This window comes from Telopea speciosissima, chromosome 10, assembly GCF_018873765.1.
Source record: "Telopea speciosissima isolate NSW1024214 ecotype Mountain lineage chromosome 10, Tspe_v1, whole genome shotgun sequence".
In the NCBI taxonomy this organism is placed as follows: domain Eukaryota; kingdom Viridiplantae; phylum Streptophyta; class Magnoliopsida; order Proteales; family Proteaceae; genus Telopea; species Telopea speciosissima.
The window spans coordinates 1,845,979-1,867,254 of NC_057925.1; the positions used below are offsets into that span (position 1 = coordinate 1,845,979).

At 38.9% G+C, this 21,276-nt stretch overlaps 1 protein-coding gene and 1 pseudogene across 1 annotated transcript in view; one reads left to right on the forward strand and one right to left on the reverse strand.

Moving 5' to 3' along the window:
• Positions 1–731: 731 nt before the first annotated feature.
• On the reverse strand, positions 732–5,334 carry LOC122642220 (annotated as a pseudogene).
• Positions 5,335–10,790: 5,456 nt separating this feature from the next.
• The window catches only part of LOC122641994 (rRNA biogenesis protein RRP5), a 93,615-nt gene continuing 83,129 nt past the window's right edge, over positions 10,791–21,276 (forward strand). Inside the window, exons 1-6 of the mRNA XM_043835365.1 lie at positions 10,791–10,839; positions 10,871–11,060; positions 11,163–11,371; positions 12,204–12,344; positions 12,543–12,719; positions 20,885–20,984. Of these exons, the coding sequence (XP_043691300.1) occupies positions 10,898–11,060; positions 11,163–11,371; positions 12,204–12,344; positions 12,543–12,719; positions 20,885–20,984 (790 nt within the window). The 5' untranslated portion in view covers positions 10,791–10,839; positions 10,871–10,897. The remainder of the gene's footprint in view (positions 10,840–10,870; positions 11,061–11,162; positions 11,372–12,203; positions 12,345–12,542; positions 12,720–20,884; positions 20,985–21,276) is intronic.

Sequence of the window (21,276 nt, forward strand, 5' to 3'; positions counted from 1 at the left end):
TTTTCCCCTTCCAAATACATGAAGAAACTAGATGACAGATACGGTAGCCCTGAGAATGCATTTAGAATGAACTTGTACACCATCAGATTTTAAGTGGTCTACATCCATTGTAAAATCTGTGACCAAATGATTGAAACAAGAATTACAGAGCAAACATAAATCTCAACAACGAAATTCTTTTGAACATAACTATTTACACCTAAGAATTTTTCTACAATCTTTTTTTTTTTTTGGTAATTAATTTTTCTACTCTCAACTTCAGCTCTTTTCACAAATTTAGGACAGAACTAGAAAAATAGAATTTGGTTTCCACGTTCATTCTGTAGAAACTCAAAATAAACCATAGTCTAAACCCGATTAACCATTTAATTAGAATAAGAACTTCAACTAAAAAACCAAGCCCTTACCTGAGCGATTCACAGTGGGGTAGCTTCTGATAATCAAAATTCAGCTCTGAAAAAAGGGCCCTTACCAGCTCGAAGCTTCTCAATTCGAAAGCATTTATTAATTAATCAAAACCACCACAATTCCTGCAACTTAATTCTTTACTAACTAGGACCTATGCATATATTTATATTAAATATGATCAAATGGCAGCTGCAGAAACCCCAGATATTGCACATCTGAGGATGACTCCTATCCAAGATCTGAACATTGACGCATTCTGTATTCAACTTTATCATAAGAATGGGGAAGAAGTTTTGACACATTGCTGTGTTAGAGTCTTAGAGAGAGGTTCCAGAAATTCTGGCCTTTTCATTCCACCACATATGAAACTGAGGTTGAATTACCTTCAACCTTGTTGACAGGGAAAGAAAGCCTATAAAATCCTTAGTACTTTGTCCATTAGCCTACTAGTAATCCCTGCAAGAGCAAAGGCCATCTTTGAAATGATTGAACCTACTTGAATCTCTAATTATAATTTCCCTCGTTACAATCTTCGAAATCACCTTGATTGCAGCATGGCAGTCTATTCAAGCTCGCAAGTTCTTCACCATCCGTATTGGTGACCCTTGTGGTGTACTGATCAAAGCAAAAGCAATTGCCAAGCGCTCACTGTGATACATGAGAGACTCAACTTTTATTTCCTCTTCCATATTGTGAAGAACACAACTTGCATCGGGCTTGTACCCTTCCTTCATCTTCCCAGACAACCATTTGAGCTTCTTCCTGATCCCATCCATTCATGGGTGGGACCTGTCATTGGCTGAAAATATATGAATCTTCTGTTTGATCTCAACCCAGCTATAAGCGGGCACCTTCTTAACTCCTCGCACCTTCATGGACTTCTTCACCTTCCCAACATCATCCCACTGACCAGCTGCTGCATAAATATTTGACATGATAACATATGGAGCTGCATCTCTGAGATCCATATTGAAGAGTTGGTCTGTCACCTTCTTTGCTAGTTCTTGGTTTCCATGGATCCTGCAAGAATTTTGAACTGATAACAACATGACCTCATCAGGCTCAAAGGGCATCTGAGACATCAATTTCTCTGCTTTCTTAAAATTTCCACTTCGACTCAAGACATCAACCATACATGCATGGTGTTCTCTCTTGGGAGCAAGTTTATAGATTTCAATCATGGAATGAAAGTACTGTAATCCTTCCTCAATGAGGCCACGGTGGCTGCAAGCAGATAGAACACTGAGAAAGTTTACTAAATCAGGTTCAATACCCAATTGAATCATCTCATTGAATGATCTAAGAGTGGCCTCACCATCTCCATTCTGGGCATAAGCTGAGATCATTGCATTCCTTGATACTAGATTTTGAATTGGCATCTCATCAAAGATTTGGCTTGCGTCTTTTATGGATCCACATTTTGCATACATATCCAATAGCGCACACCCAGAAAACACGTTGGTTATGAACCCCGATTGGATTATGTAGGAACGTAATTGTTTCCCTAGTCCAAGTGAAGTCATGTTTGCAGAAGCTCTTAAGATGCTAGCAAAAGTTGCTTGATCTGAGCTTATATCAGCTTTACGCATCATGGAGTACATGTCTAGGGCTGCCTCATGAAGCCCTTTCTGAACATAGCCTGAGATCATGGCTATCCATGAAACTGTGTTCCTCTGGATCAGCTTGGCAAGAATCATCTGAACTTCTTCCAAACAACCACATTTGGCTTACATATCAATCAGCGAATTTTCCACAATAATCCACAATATCTGATTCAACTGCAGATGTCACGATTACATGGGCATGAATTTGTCTACCCAATTCCAAAGTTGGTAGAGTTGCAGCAATGTTCAAGATGCTAGCAAAGGGGAATTGCTTGCGGTTGAATTCAGTGAACTGCAATTCCTGAAACAGATCAAGGGATTCTTTATATTTCCCATTCCATGCATAACCAGTGATTAGAACATTGTAAGAAACACCATCCAATTCCAGCCTCTCACAGAAGAGTTTCTCTGCTTCCACCAGACAATAGTGCTTTGAGTAGAAATCAAGCAATGCATTGCTCACAAACACAATCCAAACAAAATTAGTCTTGAGAACGAAAGTGTGAACCTGTTGTCCAAGACCCAAGTCGTCTAATCCAATACTGGCAGGAAGAACAGCTGCAAAGGTGAAGTTGGAAGGCTTCCACCCTGATTTATGCATATCCAGAAAGAGTTTCACCGCTTGCTCGTTTAACCCACCTTTTGAGTACCCCGTTATCATAGTATTAAACGTTACACAATCTCTTTGTGGTAACTCAATGAAGAGTTGAGAGGTCAAATCGAGGCATTGCGCTTTGCAATATGAATCAACCAAGGTGTTGCAGATGACAAGGGTCGGTTTGTATCCCAATTTAAAAACATGGGCATGAACTTTAGCTACTTGTTTTGCACTCTCGGACCCGTTGCATGCCGATAAGAGAGTGGTGAAGGTGACATGATCTGGCTCCACCCCTGATCTGTATGGGTATTTATGTAATATCCCTTCATATGTTCTAATATAATCCTACTTGTATTAAAGCTCAGGCTGTGATGGGGCTATCTAGTAATTAGCCCATCTGACCTAAACCCTAGTTTTCTTATAAATACTAGTTGGAGGCAGCAGCCTGGGTATTCCAAAATAGATACTCAGGGTATAATGCTTTAAGCAACCTTGTGCTTAAACCCTAAACCCTAACATGATCGACGCATTTTCGAGAAAAGTTTGAATGCTTCAGTTGTTTGGTTGCATTGTGCATATCTAACAATCAAGATAGTCTAGGTCACTGTGTTTCGATTGACTGTGCGACCGAACAACTCTTGTGCACCATATAGATTACCTGACTTCACATAACCTGAGATCAACGTATTCGTTGAAACAGTATTTCTTTAAGACATTCCATCGAAGACTTGTTGTGCCTGTGAAATCTCACCCCTCTTTAGCCAATCCTCAATCTGGAAATTTAAACGGTAGGTGATAGGATTAAATCCAGTCTTGATTATTCGGGCATCTACTGCGTATCTTCTAACTGTGACATGTGATGTAGCAGTGGGAGAGCCTCTTAAAGTGGTTCTGAATTAGGAAGACATATATCAACATTATTGAAGCATTGATTTGAGATCACTTATAGAAACCCTAATTGCTTCACACAAGGTGAGTAGATCTTCAACCATTATACTTGATATTTTTTTATATATAAAATTTGTTTTGAAACATAATTTTAAATGTGGAATTTAGTTTAAGATTGAGATTTATCATGCCAACAATATATTTCATTCATGCTTCTACTCAATTAAACTGTTAACACATGATTGCTTGCAAGGAATGGTGATTTTCTTATGATTTAATTCACATATGTGTCTGCATAATTTTTAATAATGTCATGTTTATAGACTGATGATTCCAATGCTTATTTGTTGATAGTATGATGAAGGGGTCTATGAATGATTCTTCATGATTATCACCTAATGCATGATGTTTTTGGATGATGCATAAAAATCTTATTATGTTTCGGGTTTACCTTTTACTTTCATTGATGTTATTGTTGGGTAAGTGATTGTAAAGATTTTGCCCAATCTTTCCTATTATTGTTCTTCACTTTATGCATTGATATGTTGATGAAAGTTACTGTTTTCAAACTTTATTTTCATTCTTTTTGATAGCATGCGTTAGGATGGAATTGGGGAGTCATGACTCCTAAGTTTCGAACTTGGATGTATAACTTAAAATTATAAGCAAACACTTGATTGTTATTTTGTTGTTTACCTTACTGACATTGGTGAATATGTTGAGGTAAGAATAAGTTTGCGAGTTTTTAAACTACGGGCTTACCCTTATTGGAGCTATATAGACTACTAGAAAGATGGAGATGATCAAAAACTCTCTAGGAGGGCATTGCTGGTAAAAACCTTTGGGGGCTTTGACTCGGTCTGAGGCAAGTTTGGTCACTAGTTTTTCCATTAGTTTCTTGATATTGAGAGGGGACAATGGTGTTATAGTTGATCATAGCTGGAGTTCATACGCCGCTATCATGAGGGCCTTGACCAGTGTATGATAACTAGTTCACACTAGTCCATTAGGGAATGATGTATTTGTTATTTTACATTCTTTCGATATATCTTTTGTTGATTGTTGTCATATATACTTTTCATTATAGTAGTTGTGATAAGCAAATATGGTTATGATCATTTTATTTTGTTTTTTTCGAATTTATATATACATATTATTGTATGTCTTTACATTTTGTATTACTTGTGCAAGTTTTCACACCTGTATAGTTGTTGTGAATTTACTTGCTAAGCTTTTCCCGAAGCTTACCATCACCACTTTTCAAATGAACAACTTTATGAATGCGAACCTGGATGTGAGGATGTACTAGAGGATGAGGTCCAAGAGGACGAAGCATTTGGAGTAGAAGATGACAACTACTATTAGAAACTTTACACTTTCTTTCAATTTTAGAAGAACTTATAATTTGTTTGAATTTAATTTATTTTTTTTTATTGTAACATTTATTTCAGAATTTTAAGTTTAATTTGGAAGTTGTAATAGCTTAGTTTAATTACCCTACTTTAGTTGGAGTCTTAATCTATATATTTTAGACATGTGCTTGTGTTTTTGTTCTACTCCGGTTCATATCTCATTGACATAAACGATCTTGTGGACCGTCAATGTCCCTAAACCGCTAGGGTGATTTTTGGGGCGTTACAATATACATATTATTTACATTCAAATCCCCTTTTTCCTAGACAGACTGTATTTACATAGTTTCATCCATCGGACCAAAAACAAACTATACTAAAATATTTACAGTGGAAATACATCTGCTAAAAATAGTAGAGTTTCAACAAAAGAAAAGACCACGTCATCAGTCCCTATTCTCCAAGTAATCCCTTCCGCCACCATCGTATCCACCTGCAAGATCATCTAAAAGAAAATATTCTACAGGGGTGAGCTCCACCGAGCCTAACAAGTAAAAGACAGACCATACATAAGCACATTCACACACAAAGCAAAATCCTATATGCATGGATTCAAATTTAATCTTAATTCCACCTAATAAAATGCCTAAGTCTCTAAGTCGGTACTATGACAACAACTCGAAAAACATACTTGGCTCCATCACCCCGACACCAAGTTGTGACCTCAATTGTTGCAAGGAGCCCACACCGATCGTTAGTATTTTTATTTGTTACCACCCTATGGGTACGTCCCGATAATCATAGCCTAAACCCCATCCCGGCATACCACACACTCCTCAGTGACGGGGAGCTATGATTACCCAACACCTTAACCCATGCTGGTAAGGGTTGTAGCACCAGGGAATGGCATTCATAGTCATATGCAGACTAAATGGCATAGTATGAGGTGAATAGTATTATGCATTTCATACTACGACTCATCATACCACTCATTTCCAAACCGACTAAGGCATTTATTCTAACACAATATTCACATTTCAAACCATTCCACATCACTTCAATAATAATCCACAGTTCTGTATCTATAAGCCATAAACAATCAACCAATAGATTATTTCCAAATAAAGACAACATTCATGCATGCATATGATCCCTAACAAACAATCTAAATGAAATAAACATTCCCAAAATAAATCAAATCTATCTCCACTTACTTTGTTATGGTTGAGTTTGCGAAGTCGAATTGGTTCTCGAGTCGATTGTCAGTAGGCTCGATGACCAAGAGTTATGTCATATTATTTATCAATCAAACATATATGTTAGGTGGTGCCCTAATGTTACTGGAGTCTTAGAATAGGTTAGGGTTCAGTTAAAATAGGTTTGGAGTCAAGAAACCACTTGACGGCAACACTGGTCTATGTCACTGATAGACCAGTGACTTCCACCAGAGATAAACAGCAAACGAATTTAAAAGAAAAACAAGGTTTTAGAAGGAGGTTTTGGCTTGGATTTGTCCAATTGAAAACAGGGATGGTGTCTAGGGCATAGATTATTCAAATTGAACTTAAGTATAAGTTTGGGAAATGGGTAATTTGTTGAATTGAGTTGGGGTTAGGTGTATGCAATGGATTTTGGTTTCAAGCATAAGGATTTGGCCATGTATGGCTGGAATTAGTTTCAACCAGTCACAATTCAGTTTATATGGTTAGGATTGGTTATTAATTTGATTAGAACATGGTTAGGTTTAGACTACTAGGTTTGGATCATGCATGCATGGATAATTGAGTCTCAAATTCATAAATTGTAAGTTAAATTATATGTAAGCATGGTGAATAACAACTCTCACACTTATCAATCTAACAATTCAGTTTGATTGTGACCTAAGAATGATTTGGGAATAGGAAAATAACTAGGTTATGGATTATTTTAAAGGTGGATGAATCCTACCATGGATTTATTCATCAAAATCGGAATTGGGAAGCATGGTTTTGGTTTCAGCAAGGGTTTGAGAAGAACCCAAACAGATGGAATGAAGAGGTAGGGAGAGAGATGATTACCTACTAGACTAGCAACCATGATTTCTTCTTCTTTTCTTTTCTTCTCCCTCTCTTCTTTTCTTTCTCTGCTTCTATCATTTTGGATTGTAGAGAAATGAACAGTGGATGAGTTTTGGTTTATATAGACCCCCAAAAGCCCAACCTATATTATATATAATTATAATTAGCACAGGGTCCCAGGCTGGGCTGGGCTAAGCCCAGGGCCTAAACCCGAACCCGACCCAACCCTGCCAGGGCCAGGGTAATGCTAAACCCAACCCCGCCCTTCGGATTGAAAAATCAGGTCTGGGTCTGGGCCGAGCTCAGGGCGAGTTAGGGCGGGTTTGGGTTGGCTGGGCTTTTTTGACAGGCCTAGCGAGATCGATAAGTCGATTAGGAATTTAGGGAGTTAGGATCGGGGTTTAGGCCTTAGGGCAAGGGGTATCAAATCAATCGATTAGTTTTGTGTTTTTTTTTTAAACGTAATATGCGTTTTATTCGTGTTAATACTCTCTACCTTAAAAGCCACGTATAAAACCTTATAAATAAGAATAAATTCATACAAAAAAGATGTTTTTCTTCATCTGATTCACAATCTGTTTACATGCGGTTTGTGTAGTGTTGATTTTGGGAAACAATAATGAAGACAACCTTGGGTTTCAAGGCCTTTATATTCCCGTGTTTACCCATTCACTCCCAGTCTCCCTCACTGATCTTATTTCCCATGCCTATGTGGTTAAAAAAAAAAAAACACTTCCAATCTTCACCGGTCCTTCTTTTCTTTTCTTATTATTTGTCTTCCTTTTTTCTTTTCTTTTCCACTCTCACATGATAAACAAACTATTTATTCTATTAGAAAGTAGGGTTTTGTTAATCCATTTTAACATCATCCATAGTTTTCAATTCATACTTGAATAAATACAATATATAGTTAATCCATGACATTTTACTTATTTTATGTTTCAAGTATGATACAATAATTATTGTATTGTGTATGTTCGCCATTCCACGGTCATAAAAGTCAGTTAACCTTTTGGGATTGGTGTGTGTGGTTTGTGTGATTATACTTTCATTAAAAAAAGAAGTATGAAACAATAATTATGTTTATTAAATTAATTAGGAAAAATTTCATGGACACCCCCTGTAAGTATATCAAATATCACGAATACCCCCAAACATTGTCAAAATATCAACCTTCCCCTTGACGTTAAGCACAATTAGCACCCAAAGTTGAAATATCCATTTTAACCCCATTAGTTAACCTCTCATTCCATCTTGTTCCTTCTTCTTCCTTATTCTTCCCCCTGAGAGTAGACCTGTAAACGGATCGGATTCGGCTCGGATACGGATCGGATGTAATCGGATTCAGATATTTTTTGGTCGAATTCGGATACCTCTAAACGGATTCGGATGCGGATCGAATTCGGATTTTCGACCATTCGTTTACACCTCTGCCTTGTGTAACCCGAACCTTCCTCCCCCTAGTGGATACAATTCACTCTCAATCCGTAGTTTTAGATCATGATTCTCTTTTCCTCATATTCTAGAACCTGTTGAATGTTCAAAAACCCTCAAGATCATTATTTACTTAATTTTTTATAATTAAGTATTCGGATTCGGATTTTTATCGGAGTATTCGGATTTTTTTTCCGGATATCTCTAAACGAATTCGGATGCTCCAAAACGGATACGGATGCGGATCGAATTCGGATTTTCGGTTATCCATTTACAGCCCTACCTGAGAGAGGATGAGGAGGGTGAGATGCCTAAGCTGAGATAGCTAGCTATCTCTGACCCCCATTCTTCTACTTGATCTCCTTCCTCCTTACTTTCTATTTTTTTCCTTCACCTGCAACTAAGTAATCGAGCTCCATTACTGAAGCCACTAGTCTCTTATGGAGTCCACCAAATAGCTGCACACTGTCTGAATTGTTTACTGATCTGTGGCACTAATTACACCTTGCGGGCTTGCAGCTGGGCTAGTTTCTAATTCCTACTGTTGGTTCAAGTCTGGATTTCTCTGCAACCGAGTAACCTTTGTTGCTGCAAGTTTTGGGATCACATCTTTGTTGGGTATATTCTATAACTCTAATATATGTTATAATATAAATCTACTTGAATAATGAACCAGGCTGTGGTGGGCCCCACTAAATAGAACTCATCTAACTTAAAACCCCAGTCTTTCATATAAGTACTAGTTAGACGCAGCAACCTGTTTATTCTAAACTTGATATGCAGGGTGCATTGCTTTAAGCAACCTTGTGCTTAAACCTAAAACCCTAACAATCTTATCACAATGAGGCCCACTCGACATGAGTTTGGGTCAGGTCTGACTTTAGATCAGCAAGCTACTGAGACCCCTTAATCTGTGCTATTGGCTGGTCTATTTTGGAGGTTATTGCTGCTGCAACTTGAAGGAGTCATATCACTACAACTATTGATTGGAATCAGCTCAGAATTGGAGCTTATCCTTACACCTTAAGAGTTTCCTTCGATCCTATTTTGGTCCCCTTTTGCTGGGTGTTTTGATCTATACACACCTTAAGAGTTTCTATTTTCTTGTTTTAGTTTCTAATTTGGTGACCTGTTGACATCTCCACATCCGACCATTAGCTTGGTCTGGAATTTTCAGAGACTCATCCCTCCTATTGGACCTCTCTTTGCTTAAAAGGTCAGGCCCATCTATTGGTCATAATCAATAAATTATGAGTTTGCTATTTTTTTGGTTGACTGTGGCCTGTAGCAGCCTTGTTTAGTTGTTGATTGCTGACTCCTATTGCTGGGACTCTTAGGCACTTTTGTGGGTAATATTGGGGTTGGGTTGTCTATAATCTGACCTTACATTAGAAAGGAGTGTTATAAGTCATAACTGCAGAGAAAATATAACTGTAGTATAGTGTACAGTTACCGAAAGAGAAGAAACAGAAACATAAAATAGCTTTTTGAGGTTGAGTTGTTGTTGTTGTTGTACCAGAAGAGAAGAAACAGAAAATAGCTTTTTAACTATGTTGTGAGCTATGGAAGTTCACACTGCAGTAAGGGTAATTTTGCCATTTAAAAAGAGTTAACAGTCACTTAATTACAGAGATCTAACAGAGTGGATTAAATTAAAATAAAGTCATAAAGTAAGGGGTGTTTGTGATATTTTGACAATATTTGAGGTGTCCGTGATATTTGATATACTTACAAGGGGTGTCTATGAAAAATTTTCAATTAATTATTATGTTATTAATTAATCCAATTAATGCATGAGCTAGTATTTGAGTAAGAGGTACCGGTTCTATTCGATTATTTTCGATTTAGAATCGTAATTTTGCTGTGCAAATCAAAACCGAAACAGGAAGAAAATCTATAAAATGAAAACCGGATCATGCGATATGGTTCGATTCGATCGAAAATGGTTGGTTCAGGTTCCATTTGACACTCTTGAAGTCTTAACCACTTATCACTGGGTTCAATTTGTAGTTAAAACACATGTTTATTAAACCATTCGATTCGGTGTTGAACCATTAAACCCTTGTTTTGAACCGGTTAAAACTTTGTTGAAAACATTAGGGTTTACCGTTATGATTGGGCCTTTACACAAAACCACCTTAGTTTTCTTCCCAGTCGACCTTGTTGAACTCAGCTTGAGACTCAAGAGTCTACTGCGCCACTGCCGGAGAGGGAAAGCCGCTGTATAAGATTGCCTCCGTCGCCGTTGCTGTCCACGAAACACCACCGGTTGCTTCTGCTAGTTAGTTGGTATTCATTTATTCTTCATCACTATGCTTTACCTCTGATATTTTTGAATCGTTTTTGTATTCAATCTGTTCTACTTGTTTCTGTCCTCATGGGTGGTTTCTTTTGAGTAATGAAATCCTCCCAATATTCCCTACAAATGAGATTTTTGTTTATGACAAAAAACACAGGAAGAGAAAAGTTAGAAATTTTATTTCTTGCGGCATTGTCAGTTTGTCATCTTCTAACTAAGTACCGTTAGGTTTTCTGAAGCTCTGCTAGTAATCCTAAATGGCGGCACGACCCAATAAATCCCCGAAGAAGAACTCTAGAGACGGACCAAAGCATCAGAGCTTCAAGAAAACCTCAAAGATCAAGCACGAGTCTAAAGAGGCTAATGGGCGGAAGGTCTTACCAGTGGTAATGGAAGACGATGCTCCGGACTTTCCTCGAGGTAGTACTGTACTTAGAAGATGTTATTCTTTGGGGAATACTCGAACTTTCTGAACTGTGGAAAATTATCACGTTTGTAACTTTAGCCATTGATGTCTTGTAGGCGGAAAAAGTGCTCTGAGTAGACAGGAAGAGGATGAAGTTCGTGCCGAAGTTGATGCTGAATTCGAAGCAGAGGAGAGGGAGTTGAAGAAAATGAGGAAGATGAAACAGAAAAAGAGTTATGCTATGGAGGAAGATTTGGGATCACTTTTCGGTGGCGGTGGTATTACAGGGAAGCTACCTAGATTTGTGAATAAGATCACTTTGAAGGTATTCAAATGCAAACACATATGGTGACTGCTATTAAGATTGATATTCCCACTTAAACTATATAAAAAAGATGTTGTATTGTTCACATCTTATTAGCACATATAATCCTCCAAACTATATAATATGAAAAAAACTCACATTACTTGGGCTTGTGTGGTTTGGGCTGCCTGGAGCATAGCTCAGGTGTGGCCTGATGCATTACATACTTGGGTTGGAATAATCTATGCTCGGCCCACTGTGGCTTACAGCCCTTGCCTTTTTTTTTTTTTTGGCGGGGGGGGGGTGGTTCCTTGAGCTACAGGGTTAGTTTTGTGGATCTGATCAGGAGTTGCAACTGCTTACTATGATTCTGTTCTGTTACTTAAGTATTAAAGTATTATATCTTGTGTTGTGTATTCCTTGGTTTCATATTGAATACACAACTACTAAATGTTTAATTTCTGAAACAGTACAGAAGTCAAACTCTTTGTTGCAGCATTACATGATGGACGATTGATGTCTCATTAAGTTTGAGTTTGCTTGGTCCAACTTATTTTTATATCAGAATAACTTGGAGTAAATGATTATTATTTTTTTACTACTTAAGATGTGTTTGGTGTATAGACTTGTATTGTTTCTCTCCCCTCAATCCCTGTGCCAATCATTGGAGTTTGGCGTTGTCATTCGTCCCATTATTTCTCTGAAGTTATCCTTGGTATCTTGGAGAAAAGAGAAAAGGAAAATCTTTTGTTTGTTTGCTGTGAATTATCTAAATTATTCTTCATGAGTTTGATGGTTCCAGAAGATAAAGAGTTTTGATACTTAAGACTTTGGTTTCTATGTTAATCCACAGAATGTTTCTCCTGGAATGAAGCTGTGGGGAGTCATATGTGAAGTCAACCAGAAAGATCTTGTAGTCACTCTTCCAGGGGGGCTACGAGGATTAGTTCGTGCAAATGAAGCTTCTGATATTTTTTCAGAGAATGAAGTTAAGGTGGTACATTCTGTTTGAAGGACTATGTGAAGGGTGTTCATGGATGAATTGATTTCTTTAATATTTCCTTGGTTATGGCCCACTTTATTTTATACTTTTCTTCTTTTATTTTCAGTATACAATTTTTCGTGTTGGACTTACTCTTATATGTTACAGTCCTAGATCTATTCTAAAAGTTTCTCTTTTCTTTATTAGCAGGATGCTGATGGTAATTACCTTTCCAGCATATTTTGCATTGGGCAGCTTGTTTCCTGCATAGTTTTGCAAGTCAATGATGACAAAATGGAGGATAAGGGGAAGAAAAAGATCTGGCTTTCTCTGCGTCTTTCTTTGTTGCATAAGGGCCTCACGTTTGATGCTGTTCAGGAAGGGATGGTATGTTGCTGCAGTTGTAGTAGAAACCAAAGTGTGTTAACATTTGTTTGTTGTGAATCCTTGCTCACACATTGTTGGACTTGTTTCATTGTTTACTTGCAATCACATATTGTTAGCCTGGTCAAAGGGTCTGATATGAGGGTTGTCTCACAATTATCAGTGATGCTAGTGCTTCCATGTGGTCTGAAATTACACAAAAAAGATATTCAAATTGTAATTGCAAAATTCAGAATCTTAAACCTAGTAGAACTGAAATGGTGCTAAATATGTTAAGATGGTGAATTTACTCTTCCAGCAAGGGAAAATTGAATAGTTAGTTTCGTTACTAGGCTTCAACTAGAATCAAGTTGTCCTTTTTAGCAGGGTCGAAAAAATCTAGCCGGAGCAGACCAACCCCGATTCTAAGAACCTCTTTTCGAATCAGCCATGAATGTACACAGATTTCTCTTTTTAACAAATTTCTCTTTCTTTTAGTCACTAATAGGGCAGAAAATCAATGAAACTTAGCTACTGTTTCTTAAGGCAAAAGGCTAGAGTCAAATGGTTGGAGCTCGGCGATTCTTACTGTGCTTACTTTCATAGGTCTATGAAAGCCATAACTGTAGTTCGAAAACTCGGGTTTCGGTCTCATTTCGGCCTGACCAAAATGTACCGAAATGATTGAAATTTCACTGCAACAGTGCATTTTTGCTCTGAGTTTCGGTTGGTCAATTCGGGGAGCAACCGGCTGAAATGACCAAAATTTTGACCAAAATATTTCCATCCTTAATTCACCTGTTATTTGGTCTTGGCCTCGTCAAAATTTCCAAAATTGGAAATTTTGACGAAATTTCGACGAATTTTTGAACTACATCCAAAACAAATATCAACTCCGTCCCCATGCTTTTGGCTAGAGATGGTTCCTCTCTCCACCAAGTTAAAGATATTAACGCAGAGGCAACTGACTATTTTAAGAAATTTTTTTGGCCATCTTCCATGGCATCCACTAGGCCTATCCCTGAGAATCAGCTCAACAAGTTCATTCCCAGTTACCTAATGAGCTCCCTTCAGGCTATTCCCTTTGAGGAAGAAATATTAGACACTGGGCCCGATGGCTGTAGTATGGGATTCTTCTCAACCTCTTGGGACACTATAAAAGAAGACCTCATATATGCCCTCAAGATTTTCTTCTTCAACCCTAGTCAGATCAAGGGTTAACCACACTTTTCTTTGCCTCCTCCCAAGAAGGAAGGTGCATTCGCTATGTCCGAGTTCAAGCCCATTTCTCAGTGCAATTTGTTGTACAAGTTTATTGCCAAAGTCCTTGCCAACAGACTTAGTTGGTGGTTGACTTTGACTTTGTTGTCGGTGAATCAATCGACTTTCATCGTTGGAAGGACTATCTTGGACAATATCCTCCTTTGCAATGAGATTATTAGAAGCTTTGACAAATAATCTCATTTCCCTGCCGCCCTAATGAAGATTAATATCCACAAAGCCTTTGACTCCTTGAGGTGGGACTTCATCACTAAATCCTTGCTTAAGATGGGCTTTCAGCCAGTTTTTGTCAATTGGATCCATCACTACATCTCCTCTCCGTACTTCTCAGTACTTGTTGACGGTAGTCCAGCTGGTTTGCCAGGTTTGTCCTCTCTCCCCATTCATTTTCAGCCTTGCACTTGAAGCCCTTTCCTGAAGCATCTAGTGTTGTACGGATCAACAACTTATCTCTACCATTCCAAAGTGCAAGGCTCTTAAGCTCTCCCACCTCACCTTTGTGGACGATCTCATGATCTTCTCAAAAGCTAAATTTGTCTCTCTTGAGATCAACATGTCTTACTTGCAACATTTTGAGGGGTTGTTGGCCCTTTAAATCAATCCCTCCAAATCTCTCTTTTCTTGGCAGGGGTCTTTGATGTTGACAAGGTTAGTCTGATTGAGAAGACATGGTTCTCCATTGGCCATCTTCCGGTCAAGTACGTGGGCTTGCCTTTGATTCCGGCTAGGTTGACAGCTCATCACTGCACTCCTATGTTAGACCTCATAAGATGCTTCAATTGTGGAAGGGCAAGGTCCTCTCTTATGCTGGTCGCTTGGAATTGATCAGATCAGTCCTTCAGTCATCTATTGGTCTAGTGTTTTTGGGTTGCCTCAGTCCACCATCAAGGAGTTGGAGTCCCTTATGTCAGCCTTCCTATGGAAAGAATTTGAATCCTCTAGATTCGTTCACCCACCCACTGGGCCGCTGTCGTCTTCCCAAGGATGAGGTAGGTCTTGGCTTGCGAAGAATCAAAGAGGTTAATTCAGTTGGTATTCTCAAGCTGATCTAGAAGCTCGTGGGGAAAAAGAAAAGTATTATGGTCAATTTGGGTCTTCTCTGGCCTTCTTCACAATGATTCTATTTGGACTACTCCTTCCATCACTGATGCTTCATGGGTCTGGTGCAAGATTTTGAAGCTTAGGCCTATTGCTCTCGGGGCCATCTGATGCAGTTGGCTTTTCCTGGCTGGACAGACATGACCCACTTTGGAGGCCCAAACCAAGGATTGGTCCTAAACCAGTTTTTTGGTCTGGCAAGGGCTGGTAGTTTACTTAAGATGCAATCTTTTATTTTATTTTATTTGAATGGGTAGATTACTTAGGGATTTCTTTGGTAGTTTCCTTTTCTTAGATATAGTTTAGTTTGCTAGTTTCTTCTTTGAGTTGGTTTCCTTTTTTGTTAGGTTTCTATTTTGATGTAATGGAGTTTTCTTTATAATCGTGTTATATGGTAGAGTAAATTAGATTTGAAAAGAATGAATTGAAAGAATTGGCTTTGAGTTTGTGAGTGCCTCCGTGGTTGTGTTGTGCGAGTTCTTCTTGTTCCCTTCTCATCCCATATTCTTCTTCTTCTCCCTGTCACATGCCCTGAAACCTCGCCTGTTCTGGCGCAAGTTCTGATATAGTAAGAGAGGCATCGATCTCTCCTAGATCTGCTCCTATTACCTTCAAACCTTGGGGCTTTAATTCTTGCCCTCGGGCGACATTACATGTGGATTCCCATCCCCAAACCTTGCTGTAACAGTGAGTTGCGAAGCTAATTTCAGATCAGACTTACCCTCTGCCAACGGTAGTTCCAGACATCAAATACGTCTCTCCTGCTTCGTACTTGGGCTGATAATGATGTATATCCTAGAGAGATCTTCAATATCGACTTATACCTGAAATTTTGGAGTCAACAGAGAACCCTCAAAGGAGTAATCTCTTTTGAACCGTAGCTGTTTCCACTTTTTTTGGGTTAGTCGTGAGGTTGAAGATAACCATATGGTTGTGCTTCTAATCCCTTTACATACTTGCTTCTAGAATTGCCATCCCCTTTGTAAACATTGATTTATTTTCTGTTTTGGCACTTAAATTTGGACTTGAGTGTTTCCTCGCTTGGGTGGGGCCGGCAAGCAACCCAATAAGGGTTATTCCAATCTGGGTTTGCACCACCATCTCCTGCCAAATTGATGACGGTGCCTCCTTCCTATGGCTTGATCATTGGCAGCCTCTGGGCATTCTCCATTCAGTTGGTGCTAGAGCCATTTATGGTTCTGGCCTTTCTAAGCTGTATGGTTGCCGAATGTCGACATCATTAGCCATGATCATTGGGCCCCCCGCCTTCATCCTCTCCCCTGTTATCCGTTGTCCGGAATGCCTTGCCTTCCATCGCTAGAAGGCCTCATGGCAGGGGAGATTATGTAGTTCACTAGTTTGGTATGCTTCTTCTTTGGGCCTTGTCAGCTCCAAAGCAGCTTGGGATTTGATCAGATCTTGTGGCCCCTTGTCCCCTGGCGCAAGTTAGTTTGGTTCAAGTGCCAAATCCCTTGTCACAGCTTCAGTGTTTGGCATTCCTCTCTTCTTTTTTTTTTTCAGCAAGATTGGCGGGTCCTCTTCAACTGCCTCTCAACGCAATCTTTTTCTTATTCACCGTCAGATTCCTATCTCTCCTTCTTGCGGCCTCTGTTGGAACACTTTCGAAGATGTGGACCATCTCTTTTTTGCTTGCCCCTTTTTTCTTCCATTTGGAAAGGGCTATTGGCAAAATGTTGGCCAAGGAGACGAAGGATTCTTCCATTCGCGAGGGAATGGATGTGGGTGTATATGTCATTATGTCCTTTGTTGGTAAGTCAACCTATGATGTGGTGGGCAAGCTTGCCTTTGGTGCCACTATAAACCATATACGGATGGAGTGTAATCTCAGAAAACGGACCTCCAGTTCCAAATCCTTCCAGTTGATTTGGGGCTCGATTTCCTTTGATGTCAGAAGCAAGGTATCTATGGTCTGCTCTCGTTGTGTTGATTCCCCATGGAACATGCATATTGTTATGTCACGGGGACTGCCTCTCTCTCCCTTCTGCAGCCAACTGCCTCCTCTCCCTATGTATTGGGCTTTGCTTTGTTTGTATTATGTTCTGTATTGTTTTTCTTCTTTCCCTTCTCTAGGGGCTCCTTGTATCTCCTTCCCCTTTTGATAATGAAATTTTTTTTTTTTTTTGTAAAAAAAATCCCAAAACCAAAGATCTTTGGACACTTATGCCTTTTCTTCCAGGTTCCTTTCCTAGGGTTATTGTTGATTCTGATCGATAATGTCTAATTCCGATCCGATCCAAGTCGTAATTGATGGAGGCCAATCCATACCCTATTTTAAGTTTTTAAACCATGCCTTTTTCTCTTCATGATCTGGCTTTTTTAAGCTGCGCGGAGGGCTCATTTAGTTAATGACCGTTGGATTTGCAGGATTCCCATTAGGTTAGTCAAGTGCCAAGTTTCTGGTCTATCTCTATCATATGTTAGGATTTTTACCCTTGTATTTTCCTTGACCGAACTGAAGTTTCCCAGGAAGCTGCTAAGGCTCAATTGTCAACCAAGTTCCAGATCTTCACATCTCCTTCCTTGTTAGGCTGTAAATTTCAAACTGAACAGTGATGATATTGACAACATGTCCACAAACTGTGAATGCCAATGGAGCTTCCACATGGCATATTTTCGAGCCTTTAATGAGAAGCCTTTCTTGATGAGCCATGTAGGGAACATTCACCCACCTTTTGTTTGTCAACTGGATGTCTCAGCTTTGACATTTATTACAATCATGATCATGTTATCAAGGACCCAAATGAAAGCTTCCACACTCGAGGATGATCAATCTTATTGTCAATTATATGCTTTCTCCGACCTACATAAAAGCCTGATGCAAGGATTTGACCATGGGGAACTCCTTTTTCCTTCCCTGATTTCAAAATCTTATTGTTGACTAATTGATCTCTATGTCTTGATTTTTTTTTCCTGCTCTTCATCTGTGTTAGTTTATGAAGTGGTTCTACGAAGTAGAAGGCCACAACAAGAGCCCAAGTAGAAAGAGATCTGGCTAAAAGACAACTTCCTCCATCTCACAAGATTAAAGAAAAGAGGAAAAAATCTCTCACTCTAGTGCCAAGGGACCCAAGAGAACAAAGACAATAACTAATCCTGATCTTGGAACAGAAGAAACCCCAACCCTCGAACTCTACTTGGCTCCTAAATGACCAATAAAAGTTACAAAAAATGAAAAAGAAAGAAATTTGGGAAAGATAAAGGAAACATTAGGGATTAAGAACGGTTCCCTTGCCGGAGGGTGTTTTTCTCTCCTTGCCAGAATAGTTGCTTAATTTTTTGCCAACACTCTTCTCATCTACATACTTCAATGAATAATAGGCTTACAAAGAAAAAATGTCTCTCTCTCACTAAAAACATGTACTTAAAGTATAGTTGTCAAGGCGTCTGATTCCAAGGCACCTGGGTTGGCTTCTGTCCAGGCAGGCCCTCTCCAATGCCTTGTGTCGCCTAGATTCCATGACAACTATGACTTAAAGTGTGAACAGCTCTTCACAAAGTATGGCGTGTTTAGATATGACTATTTGGAGGTGATTTTAACAGTGATAAAACACTTTTTCTCTTTAGTTTCCATATTCATTTATCAACCTTTTGGAGTTGGAATTTAGGTGTGAGTGCTGTCTGATTTCTTATTAATTGATTTTGAATCATTCTTCTCCATTTAAATTTTTTTTTATAGAATGGCAAATTTCATTGGCACATGGCCAAGAAAGCTTCACTTCATGTTGAGATATACTGAGTGTACAAAACAGTCAAAATGTGTATATACTGCCTCATCAAGGGGCCCTTCAGCATAAAAAATTGATGCCACTTCACAAAACTGGATCTTGCCTGTTACATATTATTTTCCATCTAACTTCATTTTAAGTTAAAACATATGCCAAGGAATTAGCGTTTCTAGCCTACCATGGAAATGATATGTTCCCCTGATTACTTAGTCACCTAGCTCTCCGAATCAGATGTGCCAGCTTCCAAGGGATTTCACTGTTGTTTGACAACCATTGTATAACCAAAGCCAATTCGCCTTTTCCAGTAAGCTGGGTTCATGTCTACATAGTATTGATCAACAAACCATGATAACAGCCTTGATTTTGCTGTATTGGATTGTGCCCTTCCAATGGAACAAGAAAATGCCGAGAGTGTATTTCCTGTATGGTTTTCAAAACTCCTCAAATTCAGATGGGTCTGGCATCAAAATTTAATTTCAGAGACTTGTCTGGAGGAGCCCTCCATTCATGCCTCACTACCTCCTGATGAGATCCAGATCTCACGACCTGCCACCGTTCTCTCATCACTTAATCAAAAGGATTGCTTAGAAAGCAATCTGCTTGTTCACCCAGTGTGGTGTCTTTTTTTTTTTCGTTTTGATTTGTCACTTTATATTCCAAAACCTGGGATAAGTACGAGAACTGTTGCCCAAAGTTTTAAAGTATCAGTATCGGATATCATATTGGAAGGGTGATTTGAAGAGGTGCATTGTCTTGTATTTGAGGGACTCAAGGTACTCTAAGGCCTCGTTTGTTTAGAGGGGACTTAGGTGGGGTGGGAGAATTGGAGAGGGAAAATGCTGACGTGGCACTTCAAAATCCCACCCCAATCTTGTTTGGTTATCCTGGGGTGGTGAACTTACAAAAGCTCACTGAACATCATTAAATGTCTTGTCTGCTGATGTGGCACTTCAAAATCCCACCCCTAGTCTATCCAAAATCCCACCAAATGTTACTAGTCATGGGAAAAGTAACTTTACCTCAACATTTCCACCCCAATAAATCCCCACCAACATGTTGGTCCCATCTTCCCAACAATCCCACCCACCTTCCCCTCTAAACAAACGGGGCCTAAAGATACATATGAAAATGGTCAAGAAACACTTGGATGTGCTTAGGTACATGCGAAATACAGTTTTGAAGAATAAACTACCTTATTATGCAATATGTAAATATATATCAGTTTGATGCAAGGATTTGAGTCGTTGTTACCTATTTTAGTGATGCATAACACACACACACACACGCAAAAAAAAAAGGAGATTCGAGGAAAAAAAGAAAGAAAACGAGATCTACAACTTTACCTCTTTTTTTTTTTTTCCCGTTTAAATCTGTTCCAATCTGTGATTTGAGCACTGTATTTCCCTCAACTCAGATCGGAGAGAAAAAGCAAGTTTCCAAAGCCTTCAGTTGCTCTGGGGTTCGTATCTCACTCACGGTTTCTGTTTGGCAGGTTTAAAGGAGGTTATAGGGTGTATCTTACCAGTATTGATCCGTATCGGACTGTATCAATCCGTATCACACCGTATTGACCTGTTTCGGTAGATACAGGGAAGATACAATTGTGTTTTGTTTTTGCATATCGTATCGGTACCGTATTGTATTGTGGCGTTCCATTACTGATACATGTTGACTGGTACTGACCGATATGATACGATACTTTAAACCTTGCTGTTCACATGATTTATTTTCTACTTGTGTGCAATTTTTACATTGTTTGTTGGTACGGGGGAGGGGAGGGGGGTAATTGCATTTGTTTGACTAGTGGTGTTGTACTGTTGCATGCACTGTAGGCATTAAAGGAAAGGAATTAGTTTCAACGAATGAAATGTGCTTGTTCTGCCGTACAAACATATCTTTCATAATTTCTATTAACAGATTTGATGGCTATGGTTTATGCCTGCTTCTTTGCACTGAAATATTTTCCCCATCATTTCATGCCTTGCCGATTTTTCTCCTTATCTTTGATGCGGTATGATGTCTTAATAGAATGACCGCAAATTTTGTCTCTCTTGTGACTTGCAGATCTTGTCAGCATATGTGAAAAGCATTGAAGACCATGGTTGCATTCTTCATTTTGGATTTGCTTCTTTTAGTGGGTTTTTGCCAATAAAAACCCAAACTGGTAAATGTGACTCAGCCTTTATGTTCTACTTTGGGCACATAACTTGTTTCTTTAGCCAACATTATGAATGGAATGTATTCTTTTTTGATTACTAAAAAGAAGATTTGAATCTTATTGTATGTATTAATGGGACTGCAAAACTGTTCATAAAAAAGAAACAATTTTATATGTCGGTCAATCTAACATTCTGTTGTCTATGTTCTGTTTCTTTGTTTCTCCTTCTTCCTAAATGAGATATTTGGAAGGGGGGTGGATAAGCATCAGAATCCATAGACCAGATAAGTTATTAGTA